Source organism: Stylophora pistillata, chromosome 5, assembly GCF_964205215.1.
Source record: "Stylophora pistillata chromosome 5, jaStyPist1.2, whole genome shotgun sequence".
NCBI lineage: Eukaryota > Metazoa > Cnidaria > Anthozoa > Scleractinia > Pocilloporidae > Stylophora > Stylophora pistillata.
In genome coordinates, this window is record NC_142523.1 from 13,784,705 (window position 1) to 13,804,198 (window position 19,494).

A 19,494-nucleotide genomic window follows, 5' to 3' on the forward strand; every position below is an offset into this window, starting at 1 on the left:
CGGGGAGGTGGGACATTCACATGCGAGCTGAATAACATGACACACTTACAAGTCCTCGATTCCTTCGAAGACAAAAACGGATTTTTATACACAGAGATTTTTGTAAGTACCTGACATCATTCAGTTTTAAATATAAGAATAAGAAAACTCTGATAAAAAATTTTATTTATTTATTCCTTCCTTCATTCATTAATTGATTATTTTTTAGTGATTTGTTCTATACATTGGTCCATTTCATTCTTACCTTTTCAGAATCCTTGTGAGAGCAATCCGTGTGCTAATCACGCCACATGTCAAGCGGGATTTGGTGACCATGGGTACCGCTGCCTATGTCCTGCTGGATATCAAGGAGTTCAGTGCGAAACAGGTGATAAAGAAAATTTCTCACGATAAAATGATGAGCTCAGATAACAGGCAAAATTATTTTGACTTAAAAGATGGGTAGAAGGAGAGAGAGCAGGCAGGCAAAGGAGCGAACATGAAAGAAGAAAAATTGATAAGGCCACTTTTATAGATTTGGACGAAATATGTCATCAAGGAGGGTTCTTAACCTATGATTGCTTTCTTCTTAAATTTTGTGTAAGTGTTGATGAATGCACATCGGGAAAATACAATTGTTCCGTAGAGCACAGATGTGTCAATAATTTGGGAGTCAGTGCTCATGTAAACCTGTATTTAACGGCGATGGAGAAACTTGCCAAGGTGAGAATTTTAAACAATGAAAGAGACCGTAACGACGAAAGAAAAACAGGCACAAACATGTAGACCAGCAACAATGGTTTTGACAGTGGTCTTACATATCGAAAAAAAAAGATCCGTACATGTATTATCTGGTCAGCTGCCAGAGATTGTTAAAAAAACGTCGATGAAAAAACTCTGTTATTGATAAGGAGTTAAATGCTTTTCATCAAACATGCACGTAAAGCTCGTTTTGCTCTCTTCCAGATATCGACGAATGCAATGGTGATAACTTGCCTTGTGACGTAAAGAGAGGTATATAATACCGCAGTTCAAATAATATGAACTTCATATATTTCATTGTATCTGATATATCCCTTTCACGGGTTTATTACGAATCAACTTAACGGCCTACTCCCAGTTGGCTTGTTAACTCAATTGGTAGAGCGCTGCACTAGTATCGCAGAGGTCAGTGGTTCGAGTCCCGTACAGGCCTGATTTTTTTTCAGGTCTGATTTTCGTTATTGCTTAAATAGCGCTATCTACTGCGAGGATCGTGCATCATACGTAAATACTAGAACTTATTTAGGTAACGTTCGTACCCTCAGGTCATAGTTTACCTTACCTCACCTTTCCTTCCTTAGTCATGCCTTCGATTCCCTTTCTCGTTATAGTGAAAGAGGCGTTCATCTGGTCAAAAGAAATGCAATTATGACACCTTTCAAGCCCATTGATATTTGTCAAAAAGTCCCTTCCGGAGAAAATGGAACGTTCTGTTTTAATTGTTATAGGAAAGTTTTTCAATTTTAAGAGGACTTTTTTTGGATCTTACCACCTAACACAATTTTTATAACCTATCAATTTTCTTACCAGACAACTGGAAAAAGATTAACATCAGTCCTGTCTGTTTTGGGACAAAACATGACGACTACGGATCCTTTGAAATCCGGGAAGCTGGTAAAATCTTCACATTTAAACTTGTACACATAAATGGCTCCGTGACATGCTACTACGGAAAATTTAATCCAACAAAGTGGGGATGCTCATTTCCACATTACGGTAACGATAACTTAATGACGGTGATAACTTACAGCAACAAAAGTGTTCTTCCACTTCCTGAGTTCGTGAAAAGCAACAAACAGTATCTTTACCAACTCAGCGATACTGATGTCAACTCTCCCACGCTTGTGTTCAACCTGCTCCCCACCCCACTGGTCGTATCGGTCGGACAGCAGTTCCAAGTATGGTATGGACAAGACTTGGCTGATATTAGCGAGGAGAATAATGCTGGCAAGACATGCACAGACGTTCATGCTTTGTACCCTTCAAATTGATTTTATTCTGAGATTAAATCTACATTTATCAAACTCCGAAAAACGAGATGGACATTATAAATGTTCCTCATATATCACCTGGGTGTAAGAAAGACACTAAGTAAATTAGACGTGAGATAACTAAACTTGAAACTGCATCGCTTAAGGGTCTTTTATGGTTTGTCGAAAAGTATTTGAAATCTCAAAGTTATTAATTATACCATAATATTTCTGGTGTCTACGGATTTCCTATTTTAGTTAGATAACTAGCTTTGGCAGAGACCTGAGGGCGATCGACCGCGTAGTACAACCCTTTAACATTGACTCACAAAAATATCTCGTATCTTACTGGTCCATTTATAAAGCATGATTAGATTGAAGAGAGAAGTACGATATACAGATCATTAAATTGTAGTGCTTTTATTTCTTAAATGCTGTGGTAAACATTCAATATAGTATATCTCTCACTATTATTTGTAGTAAATGGTCAATTCAAACAAAGATACGCGCATATACCAAAATGTTGAATATAATAGTCTTTTAAGTTCTCCTGAGCATGCTTGAAACGGTGTCAAAAAGTGACTTTGTTGAGAATATACCGAAAAGTTTTCAAAACTTGGTCACCATCGGCTCAGACAATAACATCACACATCATCTCACTGGGAAGCCTTAGTAGGGGACGAACAGACTGTCAGTAGGCGTCTGATTAACAACTATTTACCTCAGTCTCGGTGGTTAGTGATGGCTATTTACGGAGCCGCAAAGCGGCGAGGTAAATATCCACCGCTAACCACCGACACTGAGGTGAATATTTGTTTTAGTATAGACTAAAACAGTGAGGTAATATACACCACCGTCGTTAATTTGAGTGATTTCTTCGCTTGTCACGAATGCAAACCGGGACGCCATTTTTTCCCGAGTTGTTCGGAGGCAAATAGCAAAGGATATTCGGAGTTTAACTAGCCAATCAGAGCGCTCCTTCAACGCTATACATTATTTTAGTATATACTAAAATATTTTATTTACTTCAGCTAAGTGAGTGACCTGAAAGATTATTTATAAGCTAAATATTATGCATGAAATCATTAAAATGCCAGATCACTTTCACAGAATCAACCAATAAAATCACGAGAAACGATGACTCCAACACAATGCAAATATACCAGTCAGTGCTCAGAACAAAGCAATCGAAGGTGATGGATGATTTAAATGGAATTCTAGAAGTATAAAATGTTTAATATATCAGGCAATTATAAATCCTAAGTAGACCAAGGAGCCAGACGTTTTTGTTTGTCGTAATGCCGTCCTCCATAGGCTAAGTTACGTTGTTCACCGAACCAGAAAGTATAATTTAGCATTTTTCTAGCCTGTTCGGTAAATTATAGTGGTCTAATAACGTTCAGTTCAGTAGAACAGCATGCATTTAATTGCCAATAAGGAGATTTTAAGATTTCTATGTAGTTATATTACCAATATGCATAACGTGAGTTAACCTTTGTAAATAATTATATAATAATTCGATATGTAATAGAAATTACCAGAGTCAATATTGGGTAGATACTCCATTTTTTTTTCTGACATTATCCTTCAATGAACAGATAATAATGTTGATCTATTTGATGAATTTTAATGACCTAACATCAAAATACACTTGTTGGCTTGAATCATCTGTGTAGAGAGTGTGCTGTAACTGAACGTAGTTTTACTATAATTAAGAAACTTTCTTCCCCATGTAAAAAACCCCAACAAAACAAAGAGCCGACCACACGTTTCTATTCTAGTTTTTTCTTCAGTGCTTGATAGCCTTATTAGATCTTATAGATTAGAAATTAATTAATCTCACGATTGAAAGATTATCTAGGTGTTACAGCAGGATTAAATATCTTGTTTTCACATGACCGCTATTTTGGGAATTCTAGCAGGACTGGAAAAAGACGTACTTTACCGGTATCTCATGAACTCAGAATTATGATTCCATTGTTTGCGATGAGAATTGATTATCTTCGATGAATAAATTCGTTTGAGCAATACACGTGCCGATTTAAATCCTGACTTATGCTTTTCAAAATTCTAAAATCTTTAGTCATGTGTTACAGTACCTACTTTTAAATATAATTTTAATCTATGCGGAATGCTTGTAAATTAGCTGGTGTGTCATGCCATTATGTAATGTTACAACTAACTAGTTAGGCGTATGACACAATAAACTTGTTTTATATTGTTTATTGACATGTGTAAAAAGAGAACATAACAATTTGGAGGCACGTTTCAAATAATTTTTAAAGCGTGAATTTTTAGTGACCATATATAAATGGCTTGTCGTCCAGTTAACTCTCGCCAAACCCATCGCCTTCTGCTCATTACACAGCAATGGTTTTCAACTCAGCATTATTTCAAATATCTCTATTTTAGTTTCCTTCTTTTATCTACTTTTAGTACAAAGTTATCCTGGAATTTATAAGAATGGAACACGGCGAAGGATTTTCATTCGCTCTCGTACAGTACGTCATCATTTGTTTCTTATGTGAAGTATCATGAGGCCTGAATCAGACTGAACGTAGTTTTGTACAAATGATATAATTATAATCCGTGACCCGTGAAAAGCAATCTTTATGCGTAGAAATTTTAGAGGAAGAATCGGCGCCACACCTTTCTGAAAATGGTTGTAAAGTTCCTCTTATTTGACACCTTTTTGGCTAGTGCGTACCTCAGTTACAGCTGATGACGACTAGCTTTGCGTTTAGGCTGACTTCCCACCATGGTTTCACCGAGTCGCGTTACCGAAATATCGTTTATCGATTAGAAAAGGATGATTGATTAAGTTTTGTCTATTGGATACACCGTTACTTCCTCTAAAGATATCGAAAACTGAAGGCAGAGTCGAGTTAATCTTCAGCTGCCTTGACTGAACTTTCAGAGTTCGGTTTTTAGTCAAATTGAAATGAGTACAAAGAATGAATCAATAGGCTTAAATTAGAAGTCCTCTCACACTGTACGCGAGTCCTTTTTAATATTGCAAGAAAGTGAGAGAGAGAATAAAAAAAAGGCAGTCTTAAGAGTCAGTTCTTAGAACAAACAACATGTATCAACCAAAAAATATAGAAAGTATCATCAAGCAGATTTGCTTTAATTAATAAATAATTACTTTGTATAATTGACGTTAGTTTTACTTCATAATGTAGGGAACAATTCTCGCGTTTCCTTCATATCTATGAAACCCAAAATCATGCTAAACCAACATCGAATCCTGTGCAAAATATTCGATAAAGAAAGGCAAGAGTAATTATGTTAAAAGGCTTCTTGCATCACACAAATATGATGTCATGCTCTATCTACAAACTCCATATTTTGCACAATTTCGCTCCCTTCAAAATCAACAGCAAATAATTGTGCAAGACTTAAACGTCTGAACTATGATCAACCCAAAGAATGAAATATTTCTTATTCAATCAAATTCTTTGTCTTCTCTTCACTTGCTTATGGAAGCTTGTTGAAGTGATGTTTGTATAAAACAAGAGATAATACTTTTCTAATAACTTCATGTTTGCTTAATAATGGTAGCTGTTGAACATTGAAAAAAAAAAAGAATGAATGAAATGATACATCCCTTCCGAAGGTGTACCTTTCACAAGAGAATAAAATATATTTCCTCTGAGAAGGTGAGAAAGGTTTTTTTTTTTAATTTTCTTCTTTTTATTATTCTTATAAGTCGTGAGGGAAATTCGAACTCGCAGCGGAAGACCAAAGTACTCTACGTTGGCAAAGTTTCACAGCCTTGTTCTAAATTGACGCTCACCTGCCGTATTCACTCTTTCGCAATTATAATGATAATAATAAAACGCTAAGTTCTGTTCCCTAAGTTTACCATCAAGCAGCGACTCAAACTGTCAAGCAACAATATACAAGCCACAGGAAAGGAATTTAGGTACATTTGTTGCCAGGGAGACTTTTTTTCTCTCTTCGTAGGTGGGTCCTCCTTTGTTTTTTAATTACTCGCTCGCTGTTTAACCATAGCTGATGTGCGTCAACAGATGAGTTATGGTAATGGTGGGAGAGTACAGTCCAATTCGGTTAGCAAATATACGAGTGATAACAAAATCGAACAACCGCACAACAAAGAACACCCCAAATATTTTGAAGTGAATTACCTCTTGAAAGGTAAGGATAGTTCTGTTAACGATTTTATGGAGGGTGAATTTAAATTGAGATGTTCAGTTCGTAGTGTGCGTTAGGCAAGAAAACAATCAAACAAGCGAAAGTGGAAAAATACATCCATTTATTCCCGGTTAGTGACGCACAAATGTCATTCAAGATAACTAAAATAAAATTAGGCCAGGCTGCTGAAGATTGAAAAATGGGACGACGAAGGTAGCCAGATATATTTTTCATAAGATAAGTTTTTTTTTAACGAAACAGTACACCACGGCGTGTGAAGAAATTCGCCTTACTTCCCAAGATTCTGTAAAATTTCCTTAATATTTTTCATTGTTTTAAACAGGAAAAATGCTGCAGGAAATGGAATGTTTCATACTCTTCGCTCTCTTTACCAGTCCGGATTGTGTTTCTCTAAATAACCAGTGTGGAGCAAATAGCATGGGAGGTATGGCTCCTAAGAGTTTACGTTGTTTAAGGGTATGTCAAAGTCAGCCCTCCATCCGGTTATGCCGTGTGCGATGAGAAATCACCTCACAGAGTTTATCTACCACAGAAACGGAATGTTAAAAACAGAAGAAGAAAGGAATAATTGTTGGTTGCCTTGGGTACCACAACCGATTCAGGATCGTAATATTACGACGGCATTTACCTATTTAGCATTTTTTAGTATGACTTTCCCCTAGACTAAATTATTTATCTTCTACACTGTAATTGTTTGATATCAGCCCTCACCTATCGTGAGTGATAGAGCATTAGCCTCGACTATTTCTCGTAAAGGAAAAAAGGTCCGAAGAAATAAACTTTTGTGAAAAGGTAATTGACTGACTAGAAAAGGCTTTCACGTTGAAGGCGAATTGACTGAATGACTCAGTTGCCTATAAATATGGAAAAGCTTGCCCTCTGTTCTGCCTTTGAAGAACGAAGGACATAGCCTGCAGATTATATTTTTCATTGGCTTCTTTATTCCTTCTTCCTCCCTCAGATGATTGTCGAGTGATTGAATTCAAAGAAGGAACGAAAAACAAGATCTTAAAAAATTTCGTTATTAGGACAGACCAAGTGCGAGACAAGGATATCTGTGAGTTGAGATGCTATCTTGAACCACACTGCGTGTCTTACAACTACGGTCCGCGGGGAGGTGGGACATTCACATGCGAGCTTAATAGCATGACTCACTTACAAGTCTCCGATTCCTTCGAAGACAAAAACGGATTTTTATACACAGAGATTTTTGTAAGTACCTGACATCATTCAGTTTTAAATTTAAGAATTAATAAGAAAACTCTGATAAAGTGTTATTTATCTATTCCATCAATCATTTATTAATTGAGCATGTAAAGATGAAACAATTTTTAGTGTAATAGATTATTAATTGATTATTTTTTTTTATTGATTTGTTCTATACATTGGTCCATTTTATTCTTACCTTTTCAGAATCCTTGTGAGAGCAATCCCTGTGCTAATCACGCCACATGTCAAGCGGGATTTGGTGACCATGGGTACCGCTGCCTATGTCCTGCTGGATATCAAGGAGTTCAGTGCGAGACAGGTGATAAAGAAAATTTCTCACGATAAAATGATGAGCTCAGATAACAGGCAAAATTATTTTGACTTAAAAGATGGGTAGAAGGAGAGAGAGCAAGCAGGCAAAGGAGCGAACATGAAAGAAGAAAAATTTATAAGGCCACTTTTATTGATTTGGACGAAATATCTCATAAAGGAGGGTTCTTAACCTATGATTGTTTTATTCTTAAATTTTGTGTAAATGTTGATGAATGCACATCGGAAAAATACAATTGTTCCGTAGAGCACAGATGTGTCGATAATTTGGGAGTAAGTGCTCATGTAAACCTGGATTTAACGGCGATAGAGAAACTTGCCAAGGTGAGAATTTTAAACAATGAAAGAGACAGTAGCGACGAAAAAAAAACAGGCACACATGTAGAATAGCAACAATGGTTTTGACAGTTGGTCTTACATATCGAAAAAAAAGGTCAGTACATGTATTATTACTTGAGTGAAAAAATTTGGGTGATAAATGAGCTTAATCAATCTTAGATGTTGACGAATGCACATTGGAGAAACATGATTGTTCCTATCTTCTTCGTAGCTTGCCTAAAGAGTGCCTTGAGTCTTACCTTTTTTCTTTTCGTCTACATTCTTTTAAGATATCGATGAGTGTAAAGATGGCAGCCACGAGTGTCACTTTGCTGCCGATTGTGCAAACATCGCTGGATCATTTGACTGCAGTTGTAAGTCTGGACACCTTGGAGACGGACGGCACTTTTGCTCAGGTACATCCTATCTCTAACTAAATACTAGAACTTATTTAGGTAACGTATGTATCCTCAGGTCGTAGTTTACCTTACCTCACCTTTCCTTCCTTAGTCATGCCTTACCTTTCTCGTTATAGTGAAAGAGGCGTTCATCTGGTCACAAGAAATGCAATTATGACACCTTTCACGCCCACTGATATTTGTCAGAAAGTCCCTTCCGGAGAAAATGGAATATTCTGTTTGAATTGTTATAGAAAATTTTTTCAATTTTAAGAGGACTTTTTTTGGATCTTACCACCTAACACAATTTTTATAACCTATCAATTTTCTTACCAGACAACTGGAAAAAGATTAACATCAGTCCTGTCTGTTTTGGGACAAAAAATGACGACTACGGATCCTTTGAAATCCGGAAAGCTGGTAAAATCTTCACATTTAAACTTCTACACACACGTGGCTCCGTGACATGCTACTACGGAAACTTTAATCCAACAAAGTGGGGATGCTCATTTCCACATTACGGTAACGATAACTTAATGACGGTGATAACTTACAGCAACAAAAGTGTTCTTCCACTTGCTGAGTTCGTGAAAAGCAACAAAGAGTATCTTTACCAACTTAGCGGTGCTGATGTCAACTCTCCCACGCTTGTGTTCAACCTGCTCCCCACCCCACTGGTCGTATTGGTCGGACAGCAGTTCCAAGTATGGTATGGACAAGACTTGGCTGATTTTACCGAGGAGAATAATGATGGCAAGACATGCACGGACGTTCATGCTTTGTACCCTTTAAATTGATTTTATTCTGAGATTAAATCTACATTTATCAAACACCGAAAAACGAGATGGACATTATAAATGTTCCTCACACATCACCGGGGTGTAAGAAGACACTAAGTAAGTTAGACGTGAGATAACTAAACTTGAAACTGCATCGCTTAAGGGTCTTTTATGGTTTGTCGAAAAGTATTTGAAATCTCAAAGTTATTGATTATACCATAATATTTCTGGTGTCTACGGATTTCCTATTTTAGTTAGATAACTAGCTTTGGCAGAGACCTGAGGGCGATCGACCTCGTAGTGCAACCCTTTAACATCGACTCAGAAAAATATCTCGTATCTTACTGGTCCATTTATAAAGCATGATTAGATTGAAGAGTGAAGTACGATATACAGATCATTAAATTGTAGTGCTTTTATTTCTTAAATGCTGTGGTAAACATTCAATATAGTATATCTCTCACTATTTTTGCAGGAAATGGTCAATTCAAACAAAGATACGTGCATATACCAAAATGTTGGATAGTCTTTTAAGTTCTCCTGAGCATTCTTGAAACGGTGTCAAAAAGTGACTTTGTTGAGAATATACCGAAAAGTTTCAAAACTTGGTCACCATCGGCTCAGACAATAACATCATACATCATCTCACTGGGAAGCCTTAGTAGGGGACGAACAGACTGTCAGTAGGCGTCTGATTAACAACTATTTACCTCAGTGTCGGTGGTTAGTGGTGGCTATTTACCAAGCCGCGAAGCGGCGAGGTAAATATCCACCGCTAACCACCGTCACTGAGGTGAACAGTTGTTTTAGTATATACTAAAACAGTGAGGTAATATACACCACCGTCGTTAATTTGAGTGATTTCTTCGCTTGTCACGGATGCAAACCGGGACGCCATTTTTTCCCGAGTTGCTCGGAGGTAAATAGCAAAGGATATTCGGAGTTTGACTAGCCAATCAGAGCGCGCCTTCAACGCTATCCATTATTTAATTTTAGTATATACCAAAATTTGCTATTTACTTCAGCTAAGTGAGTGACCTGAAAGATTATTTATAAGCTAAATATTATGCATGAAATCATTAAAATGCCAGATCACTTTCACAGAATCAACCAATAAAATCACGAGAAACGATGACTCCAACACAATGGAAATATACCAGTCAGTGCTCAGGACCAAAGAAATCGAAGGTGATGGATGATTTAAATGGAATTCTAGTAGTATAACTGAAATGTTTAATATATCAGGCAATTATAAATCCTAAGTAGACCAAGGAGCCAGACGTTTTTGTTTGTCGTAATGCCGTCCTCCATAGGCTAAGTTACGTTGTTCACCGAACCAGAAAGTACAATTTAGTATTTTTCTAGCCTTTTCGGTAAATTCTAGTAGTCCAATAACGTTCAGTTCAGTAGAACAGCAGGCATTTAATTGCGAATAAGGAGATTTAAAGATTTCCATGTAGTCTTATTACCAATATGCATAACGTGAGTTAACCTTTGTAAATAATCATATAATAATTCGATATGTCATAGAAATTACCAGAGTCAATATTGGGTAGATACTCCATTTTTTTTTCGAGAAGACTGACATTATCCTTCAATGAACAGAGAATAATGTCGATCTATTTGATGAATTTGAATGACCTAACATCAAAATACACTTGTTGGCTTGAATCATCTGTGTAGAGAGTGTGCTGTAATTGAACGTAGTTTTACTAGAATTAAGAAACCTTCTTCCCCATGTAAAAAACCCCAACAAAACAAAGAGCCGACCACACGTTTCAATTCTTGTTTTTTCTTCAGTGCTTGACAGCCTTATCAGAGCTTAGAGATTAGACATTAATTAATCTCACGATTGAAAGATTATCTAGGTGTTACAGCAGGATTAGATATCTTGTTTTCACATGACCGCTATTTTGGGAATTCTAGCAGGACTGGAAAAAGACGTACTTTAGCGGTCTCTCATGGACTCAGAATTATGATTCCATTGGTTGCGATGAGAATTGATTATCTTCGCTGAATAAATTCGTTTGAGCAATACACTTGCCGATTAAATTCCAATTTTCCTCATATGCATTGTATTTATGATCCTGACTTATGCTTTTCAACATTCTAAAATCTTTAGTCATGTGTTATAGTACCTACTTTTAAATTGAATTTTAATTTGTACGGAATACTTGTAAATTAGCTGGTGTGTCACGCCATTATGTAATGTTACAACTAAAGAGCTAGGCGTATGACACAATAAACTTGTTTTGTATTGTTATATGACATGTATAAAAAAAATAACAGAACTATTTGGAAGCACGTTTCAAATAATTTTTACAGCATGAATTTCTAGTGACCATATATAAATGGCTTGTCGTCCAATTAACTCTCGCCAAACCCATCGCCTTTTGCTCATTACAAAGCAATGGTTTTCAACTCAGCATTATTTCAAATATCTCTATTTTAGTTTTTTTTAGTCTAGTTTTAGCACAAACTTATCCTGGAATCTATAAGAATGGAACACGGCGAAGTATTTTCATTCGCTCTCGTACAGTATGTCATCATTTGTTTCTTACGTGAAGTATTTATGCCCGAATCAGACTGAACGTAGTTTTATACAAACGATATAATTATTATCCGTGACCCGCGAAAAGCTATCTTTATGCGTGGAAATTTTAGAGGAAGAATCAGCGCCACACCTTTCTGAAAATGGTTGTAAAGTTCCTCTTATTTGACACCTTTTTCGCTAGTGCGTACCTCAGTTACAGCTGATGACGACTAGCTTTGCGTTTAGGCTTACTTTCCACCATGGTTTCACCGAGTCGCGTTAGCGAAATATCGTTTATCGATTAGAAAAAGATGATTGATTAAGTTTTGTCTATTGGATACACCGTTACTTCCTCTAAAGATATCGAAAACTGAAGGCAGAGAGTCGAGTTAATCTTCAGCTGCCTTGACTGAACTTTCAGAGTTCGGTTTTTAGTCAAATTGAAATGAGTACAAAGAATGAATCAATAGGCTTAAATTAGAAGTCCTCTCACACTGTACGCGAGTCCTTTTTAATATTGCAAGAAAGTGAGAGAGAGAATAAAAAAAAGGTAGTCTTAAGAGTCAGTTCTTAGAACAAATAACATATATCAACCAAAAAATATAGAAAGTATCATCAAGCAGATTTGCTTTAATTAATAAATAATTACTTTGTATAATTGACGTTAGTTTTACTTCATAATGTAGGGAACAATTCTCGCGTTTCCTTCATATCTATGAAACCCAAAATCATGCTAAACCAACATCGAATCCTGTGCAAAATATTCGATAAAGAAAGGCAAGAGTAATTATGTTAAAAGGCTTCTTGCATCACACAAATATGATGTCATGCTCTATCTACAAACTCCATATTTTGCACAATTTCGCCCCCTTCAAAATCAACAGCAAATAATTGTGCAAGACTTAAACGTCTGAATTATGATCAACTCAAAGAATGAAATATTTCTTATTGAATCAAATTCTTTTTCTTCCCTTCACTTGCTTATGGAAGCTTGTTGAAGTGATGTTTGTATTAAACAAGAGATAATACTTTTCTAATAACTTCATGTTTGCTTAATAATGATAGCTGTTGAACGTTGAAAAAAAAAAAGAATGAATGAAATGATACATCCCTTCGAAGGTGTACCTTTAACAAGAGAATAAAATATATTTCCTCTGAGAAGGTGAGAAAGGTTTTTTTTTTTAATTTTCTTCTTTTTATTATTCTTATAAGTCGTGAGGGAAATTCGAACTCGCAGCGGAAGACCAAAGTACTCTACGTTGGCAAAGTTTCACAGCCTTGTTCTAAATTGACACTCACCTGCCGTACTCACTCTTTCGCAATTATAATAATAATAATAAAACGCTAAGTTCTGTTCCCTAAGTTTACCATCAAGCAGCGACTCAAACTGTCAAGCAACAATATACAAGCCACAGGAAAGGAATTTAGGTACATTTGTTGCTAGGGAGACTTTTTTTCTCTCTTCGTACGTGGGTCCTCCTTTGTTTTTTAATTACTCGCTCGCTGTTTAACCATAGCTGATGTGCGGCAACAGATGAGTTATGGTAATGGTGGGACAGTACAGTCCAATTCGGTTAGCAAATATACGAGTGATAACAAAATCGAACAACCGCACAACAAAGAGCACCCCAAATATTTTAAAGTGAATTACCTCTTGAAAGGTAAGGATAGTTCTGTTAACGATTTTATGGAGGGTGAATTTAAATTGAGATGTTCAGTTCGTAGTGTGCATTAGGCAAGAAAACTATCAAACAAGCGAAAGTGGAAAAATACATCCATTTATTCCCGGTTAGTGACGCACAAATGTCATTCAAGATAACTAAAATAAAATTAGGCCAGGCTGCTGAAGATTGAAAAATGGGACGACGAAGGTAGCCAGATATATTTTTTTTATAAGATAAGTTTTTTTTAACGAAACAGTACACCACGGCGTGTGAAGAAATTCGCCTTACTTCCCAAGATTCAGTAAAATTTCCTTAATATTTTTCATTGTTTTAAACAGGAAAAATGCTGCAGGAAATGGAATGTTTCATACTCTTCGCTCTCTTTACCATTCCGGATTGTGTTTCTCTAAATAACCAGCGTGGAGCAAATAGCATGGGAGGTATGGCTCCTAAGAGTTTACGTTGTTAAGGGTATGTCAAAGTCAGCCCTCCATCCGGTTATGCCGTGTGCGATGAGAAATCACCTCCCAGAGTCTATCTACCACAGAAACGGAATGTTAAAAACAGAAGAAGAAAGGAATAATTGTTGGTTGCCTTGGGTACCACACCCGATTCAGTATCGTAATATTTCGACGGCATTTACATATTTAGCATTTTTTAGTATGACTTTCCCCTAGACTAAATTATTTATCTTCTACACTGTAATTGTTTGATATCAGCCCCCACCTATCGTGAGTGATGGAGCATTAGCTTCGACTATTTCTCGTAAAGGAAAAAAGAAATAAACTTTTGTGAAAAGGTAATTGACTGACTAGAAAAGGCTTTCACGTTGAAGGCGAATTGACTGAATGATTCAGTTGCCTATAAATATGGAAAAGCTTGCCATCTGTTCTGCCTTTAAAGAACGAAGGACATAGCCTGCAGATTATATTTTTCATTGGCTTCTTTATTCCTTCTTCCTCCCTCAGATGATTGTCGAGTGATTGAATTCAAAGAAGGAACAAAAAACAAGATCTTAAAAAATTACGTTATTAGGACAGACCAAGTGCAAGACAAGGATATCTGTGAGTTGAGATGCTATCTTGAACCACACTGCGTGTCTTACAACTACGGTCCGCGGGGAGGTGGGACATTCACATGCGAGCTTAATAGCATGACTCACCTACAAGTCTCCGATTCCTTCGAAGACAAAAACGGATTTTTATACACAGAGATTTTTGTAAGTACCTGACATCATTCAGTTTTAAATTTAAGAATTAATAAGAAAACTCTGATAAAGTGTTATTTATCTATTCCATCAATCATTTATTAATTGAGCATGTAAAGATGAAACAATTTTTAGTGTAATAGATTATTAATTGATTATTTTTTTATTGATTTGTTCTATACATTGGTCCATTTTATTCTTACCTTTTCAGAATCCTTGTGAGAGCAATCCCTGTGCTAATCACGCCACATGTCAAGCGGGATTTGGTGACCATGGGTACCGCTGCCTATGTCCTGCTGGATATCAAGGAGTTCAGTGCGAGACAGGTGATAAAGAAAATTTCTCACGATAAAATGATGAGCTCAGATAACAGGCAAAATTATTTTGACTTAAAAGATGGGTAGAAGGAGAGAGAGCAAGCAGGCAAAGGAGCGAACATGAAAGAAGAAAATTTATAAGGCCACTTTTATAGATTTGGACGAAATATCTCATAAAGGAGGGTTCTTAACCTATGATTGTTTTATTCTTAAATTTTGTGTAAATGTTGATGAATGCACATCGGAAAAATACAATTGTTCCGTAGAGCACAGATGTGTCAATAATTTGGGAGTAAGTGCTCATGTAAACCTGGATTTAACGGCGATGCAGAAACTTGCTAATGTGAGAATTTTAAGTGTGATTCTTCTCGTGGCCCCGTGAGGATTCAAAACTTTGTCCTGTCTGGAGAGTTTTTCCAAGCTTTCCTCATGGTAAGGGCAATGCAGTCTCATTTCGTTACCCTGATGTAATACCCAATCATTAAAGCTAGTGCGTCACCGCAATGACTGTTCCGCTGATAAACTATTGACTCCCAGACTCAAACAGATGATCTTAAGCCTGCGTTTGAAAGAGGCCTGAAGTTTCGAAATGGTGAAATAAATACGTTTAGACCGGATGAACATTGAAAAAAAACATGATGAAGAAGCGATGGTGAAAAACTTGAGTGAAAAAATGTGGGTGATAGATGAGCTTAATCAATCTTACTGAGATGTTGACGAATGCACATTGGAGAAGTACCATTGTTCCCATCTTCTTCATGATCTGGAATATCATGCAAGGCGTAGCTTGCCTAAAGAGTGTTTTCAGCCTTACCTTTTTTCTTTTCGTCTGCATTCTTTTAAGATATCGATGAGTGTAAAGATGACAGCCATGAGTGTCACTTCGCTGCCGATTGTGCAAACATCGCTGGATCATTTGACTGCAGTTGTAAGTCTGGACACCTTGGAGACGGACGGCACTTTTGCTCAGGTACATCTTATCTTTAACCAAATAATGGAACTTATTTAGGCAACGTACGTACCCTCAGGTCATAGTTTACCTTACCTCACCTTCCTTCCTTAGTCATACCTTAGCTTTCTCGTTATATTGAAAGAGGCGTTCATCTGGTCACGAGAAATGCAATTATGACACCTTTCACGCGCACTGATATTTGTCAAAAAGTCCCTTCCAGAGAAAGTGGAATGTTTTGTTTTAATTGTTATAGAAAAGTTCTTCAATTTTAAGACTTTTTTGGATCTAACCACCTCACACAATCTTTAAAACTTACCAACTTTTTTACCAGACAACTGGAAAAAGATTAACATCGGTCCTGTCTGTTTTGGGACAAAACATGACGACTACGGATCCTTTGAAATCCGGGAAGCTGGTAAAATCTTCACATTTGAACTTGTACACACGAGTGGCTCCGTGACATGTAACAGAAACTTTATTCGAACAAAGTGGGGATGCTCATCGCAGTTTTACGGTAACCATAACCTAATGACGGTGATAACTTACAGCAACAAAAGTGTTCTTCCACTTGCTAAGTTCGTGAAAAGCAACGAAGAGTATTTTTACCAACTTAGCGGTGCTGATGTCAACTCTCCCACGCTTGTGTTCAACCTGCTCCCCACCCCACTGGTCGTATCGGTCGGACAGCAGTTCCAAGTATGGTATGGACAAGACTTGGCTGATTTTACCGAGAACAATAATGATGGCAAGACATGCACAGACGTTCATGCTTTGTACCCTTTAAATTGATTTTATTCTGAGATTAAATCTAGATTTATCAAACTCCGAAAAACGAGATGGACATTATAAATGTTCCTCATATATCACGGGGGTGTAAGAAAGACACTAAATGAATCAGACGTGAGATAACTAAACTTGAAACTGCATCGGTTAAGGGTCTTTTATGGTTCGTCGAATAGTCTTTGAAATCTCCAAATATATTAATTATACCATAATATTTCTGGTGTCTACGGCTTTCCTATTTTACGGTTAGATAAGTAGTTTTGGCAGAGACCTGAGGGCGATCGACCTCGTAGTACAACCCTTTAACATTGACTTAGAAAAACACCTCGTATCTTGCTGGTCCATTTACAAAGCATGATTAGATTGAAGAGTGACGTGCGATATATACATAATTAAAATATAGTGCTTTTATTTCTTAAATGCTATGGTAAACATTCAATAAAGTATATCTCTTGCTATTTTTGTATGAAATGGTCAATACAAACAAAGATACGCCCATATACCAAAACGTTGAATAGTCTTGAGTTATTTCCCCTGTGGACGCTTGAAATGGTGTTAAAAAGTGACTATGTTGAGAATGTACCGAAAAGGTATGATCTGCTGGTGCAACTCGCGATGATTTGAAAAGTTTTCAAAACTTGCTACCAACTGCTCAGACAATAACATCACACATCTTACCGGGACGCCTTAGTAGGGGACCAACAGACAGTCAGTAGGCGTCTGAAATATTTTATTTACTTCAGCTAAATGAGTGATCTGAAAGATTATTTAGAAGCTAAATAGTATGCATGAAAAGATTCAAATGCCAGATCACTTTCACAGAATCAACCAATAAAATCACGAGAAACGACGACTCCAACACAATAGAAATGTACCAGTCAGTGCTCAGGATCAAAGCAGTCAAAGACGACAGATGATTTAAATGGAGTTCTATGCTCTCCGGTCGCTCTTAAGAATATCCAGGTTAACAGTAGTATAAAATGTTCTATATAACAGGCAATTATCAACCCTAAGTAGACCAAGGAGCCAGACGTTTTTGTTTGTCGTTATGACGTCCTCCATAGGCTAAATTACGTTGTTTGATGAACCAGAAAGTACAATTTAGCATTTTTCTAGCCTGTTCCGCAAATTCTAGTAGTCCAATAACGTTCAGTTCAGTTCAACAGCATGCATTAAATTGCGAATAAGGAGATTCAGAGATTTCCATGTGGTCTTATTACCAATATGCATAACGTGAGTTATCCATTCTTTCCCAACAGCCAAACACACACCGAGATGAATTCTGGCCAATATTCCCGAGGGTGTAGTCGGACGGTGAGTTTTACCTTTGAGCAATCTGGCACTCCCCCCCACTACACGGGGACTTATTATACTCGTCACCAGGTGCCCCGAGCTCAGTGCCAGTTTGAATTCGATCAGGTGTGATCCTAACGGTTTCGGGGCGCCATTCTAGTGGGTCAACGTACAATTTTTACGGAGCCTGCTGGCTTCGCGTTTACAATACAATACAATACAATACAATACAATAGTCTTTATTTAACGAAGGTGACGTAATTAACCCCATGAGTTATCGGCCTTCACAACGAACCCACTGTAGTACACAGCGGTTAAAATGAAATTGGTTTTATTCACGTACCTAAGAGAACTAACTAAATGATTAAACACATGCTGTATATATGCAGGTCTCGAGGGTGTTACATCACACACCACGTATCACATTACATCGCGCATATTACATGCTCGTTGGCATCCTACACACTACATTCTCTCCTTTCCTAAATGTTCAACATACAAATCGAAGCCTTCAAATTAAACCAGTCGCTCGATAATAGGACAAGAAGTTCAAGATATTTAGTTCATATCATATTCAGTTCATATTCAGTTTATATGGCTTTATAACGATCGGGCGGTATTACAGTCCTGGTCGACCTCCGAACACGTCTTCCCACTCCGGTATTTTCATTGTCTGGGAAATGCCTAGGTTTTTCTTGAGAATCTTCAGACGTTCCAGGAATCTCTTTTGATATCGGTACGACTGCTTGCCCCTGGGTCATCCACCCGTACTGCAGAACCTTCCTGTACCACTTGGTCCTCGTTACCATTGGATAAATCTCCATGCTCGTTATACTTCTTTAAAAACACAGTGTTTCTTTTCAGTTCAATGCCTGTCTCGTTCCTAAGCGTTACCTCTGACCCCGTCTTATGAACAACCTTAAAGGGATCAGGGTTAAAGTTGGTAGACAGCTTGTTGGTTTTCTCTGCTTTCACAAGAACCGTATCGCCAACACTTAAGCTTTTGGGCGTGGCACCCCTCTTACGGTCAGCGTAAGCTTTTCCCTTTAATTTACTTGACCAATCTCGCTCTCGCACCTCCTCGTCTGGCACGCCAACTGTTTCTCTCTTTAGCTCTGGCAGCTTGGAACTCATTTCGCGACCAAACATCATATAACAGGGTGTAGTCCCTGTCGTCGTTTGCGGAGTGGATCTGTACGCCGTCAACCATACTAGCAACTCAGCTCTCCAGTTCCTTCCTTCCAAATGTGCGATCTGTATGCATTTCAGTAACGAGCGATCCTGGCGTTCTACTTCTCCATTGGCTTGTGGCCACAATGGAGTAGTTTTCCGGTGTTCGATACCATTCGTACGTAAAAAGGTTTCAAACTCTTCAGACACGAATTGGGGGCCATTATCTGTCCTTAGCGAGAATGGAAAACCGAATCTTGCAAACATGGGTGCAAGTGCTTCGATGACTTTGGAAATTTTCGTAGACTTCATTCTAGCAACCTCTAGGAATCGACTATAGTAATCAACCACCACCAAAATACTTTCTCCCGTGG

The 19,494-nt window shown here is 37.4% G+C and overlaps 2 protein-coding genes across 2 annotated transcripts; both read left to right on the forward strand.

Annotated features, from left to right (window-relative positions):
* Positions 1 to 2,732: 2,732 nt before the first annotated feature.
* Positions 2,733 to 11,487, forward strand: LOC148730387 (uncharacterized). The gene is made up of 7 exons (XM_088761784.1): positions 2,733 to 2,763; positions 6,006 to 6,149; positions 6,490 to 6,591; positions 7,129 to 7,379; positions 7,581 to 7,695; positions 8,315 to 8,440; positions 8,759 to 11,487. Exons 1-7 carry the CDS (start codon positions 2,733 to 2,735, stop codon positions 9,217 to 9,219), a joined length of 1,230 nt encoding a protein of 409 aa, XP_088617910.1. The 3' UTR covers positions 9,220 to 11,487.
* On the forward strand, positions 9,267 to 17,117 carry LOC148730388 (uncharacterized). The gene is made up of 7 exons (XM_088761785.1): positions 9,267 to 9,318; positions 13,252 to 13,395; positions 13,737 to 13,838; positions 14,367 to 14,617; positions 14,817 to 14,931; positions 15,767 to 15,892; positions 16,206 to 17,117. Exons 1-7 carry the CDS (start codon positions 9,267 to 9,269, stop codon positions 16,661 to 16,663), a joined length of 1,248 nt encoding a protein of 415 aa, XP_088617911.1. The 3' UTR covers positions 16,664 to 17,117.
* Positions 17,118 to 19,494: the final 2,377 nt, after the last annotated feature.

What these genes read in the sequence shown, in the direction of transcription:
- LOC148730387 (XM_088761784.1), top strand. Translation starts at nt 2,733, where the DNA reads ATGGCTATTTACGGAGCCGCAAAGCGGCGAG. An exon ending in TGGAGCAAATAGCATGGGAG is followed by an intron (nt 6,592 to 7,128) that starts GTATGGCTCCTA and finishes TTCCTCCCTCAG; the next exon opens with ATGATTGTCGAGTGATTGAA. An exon ending in CGGACGGCACTTTTGCTCAG is followed by an intron (nt 8,441 to 8,758) that starts GTACATCCTATC and finishes TTTTCTTACCAG; the next exon opens with ACAACTGGAAAAAGATTAAC.
- LOC148730388 (XM_088761785.1), top strand. Translation starts at nt 9,267, where the DNA reads ATGGACATTATAAATGTTCCTCACACATCACCGGGGTGTAAGAAGACA. An exon ending in TTTTATACACAGAGATTTTT is followed by an intron (nt 14,618 to 14,816) that starts GTAAGTACCTGA and finishes TTACCTTTTCAG; the next exon opens with AATCCTTGTGAGAGCAATCC. An exon ending in AGGAGTTCAGTGCGAGACAG is followed by an intron (nt 14,932 to 15,766) that starts GTGATAAAGAAA and finishes CATTCTTTTAAG; the next exon opens with ATATCGATGAGTGTAAAGAT.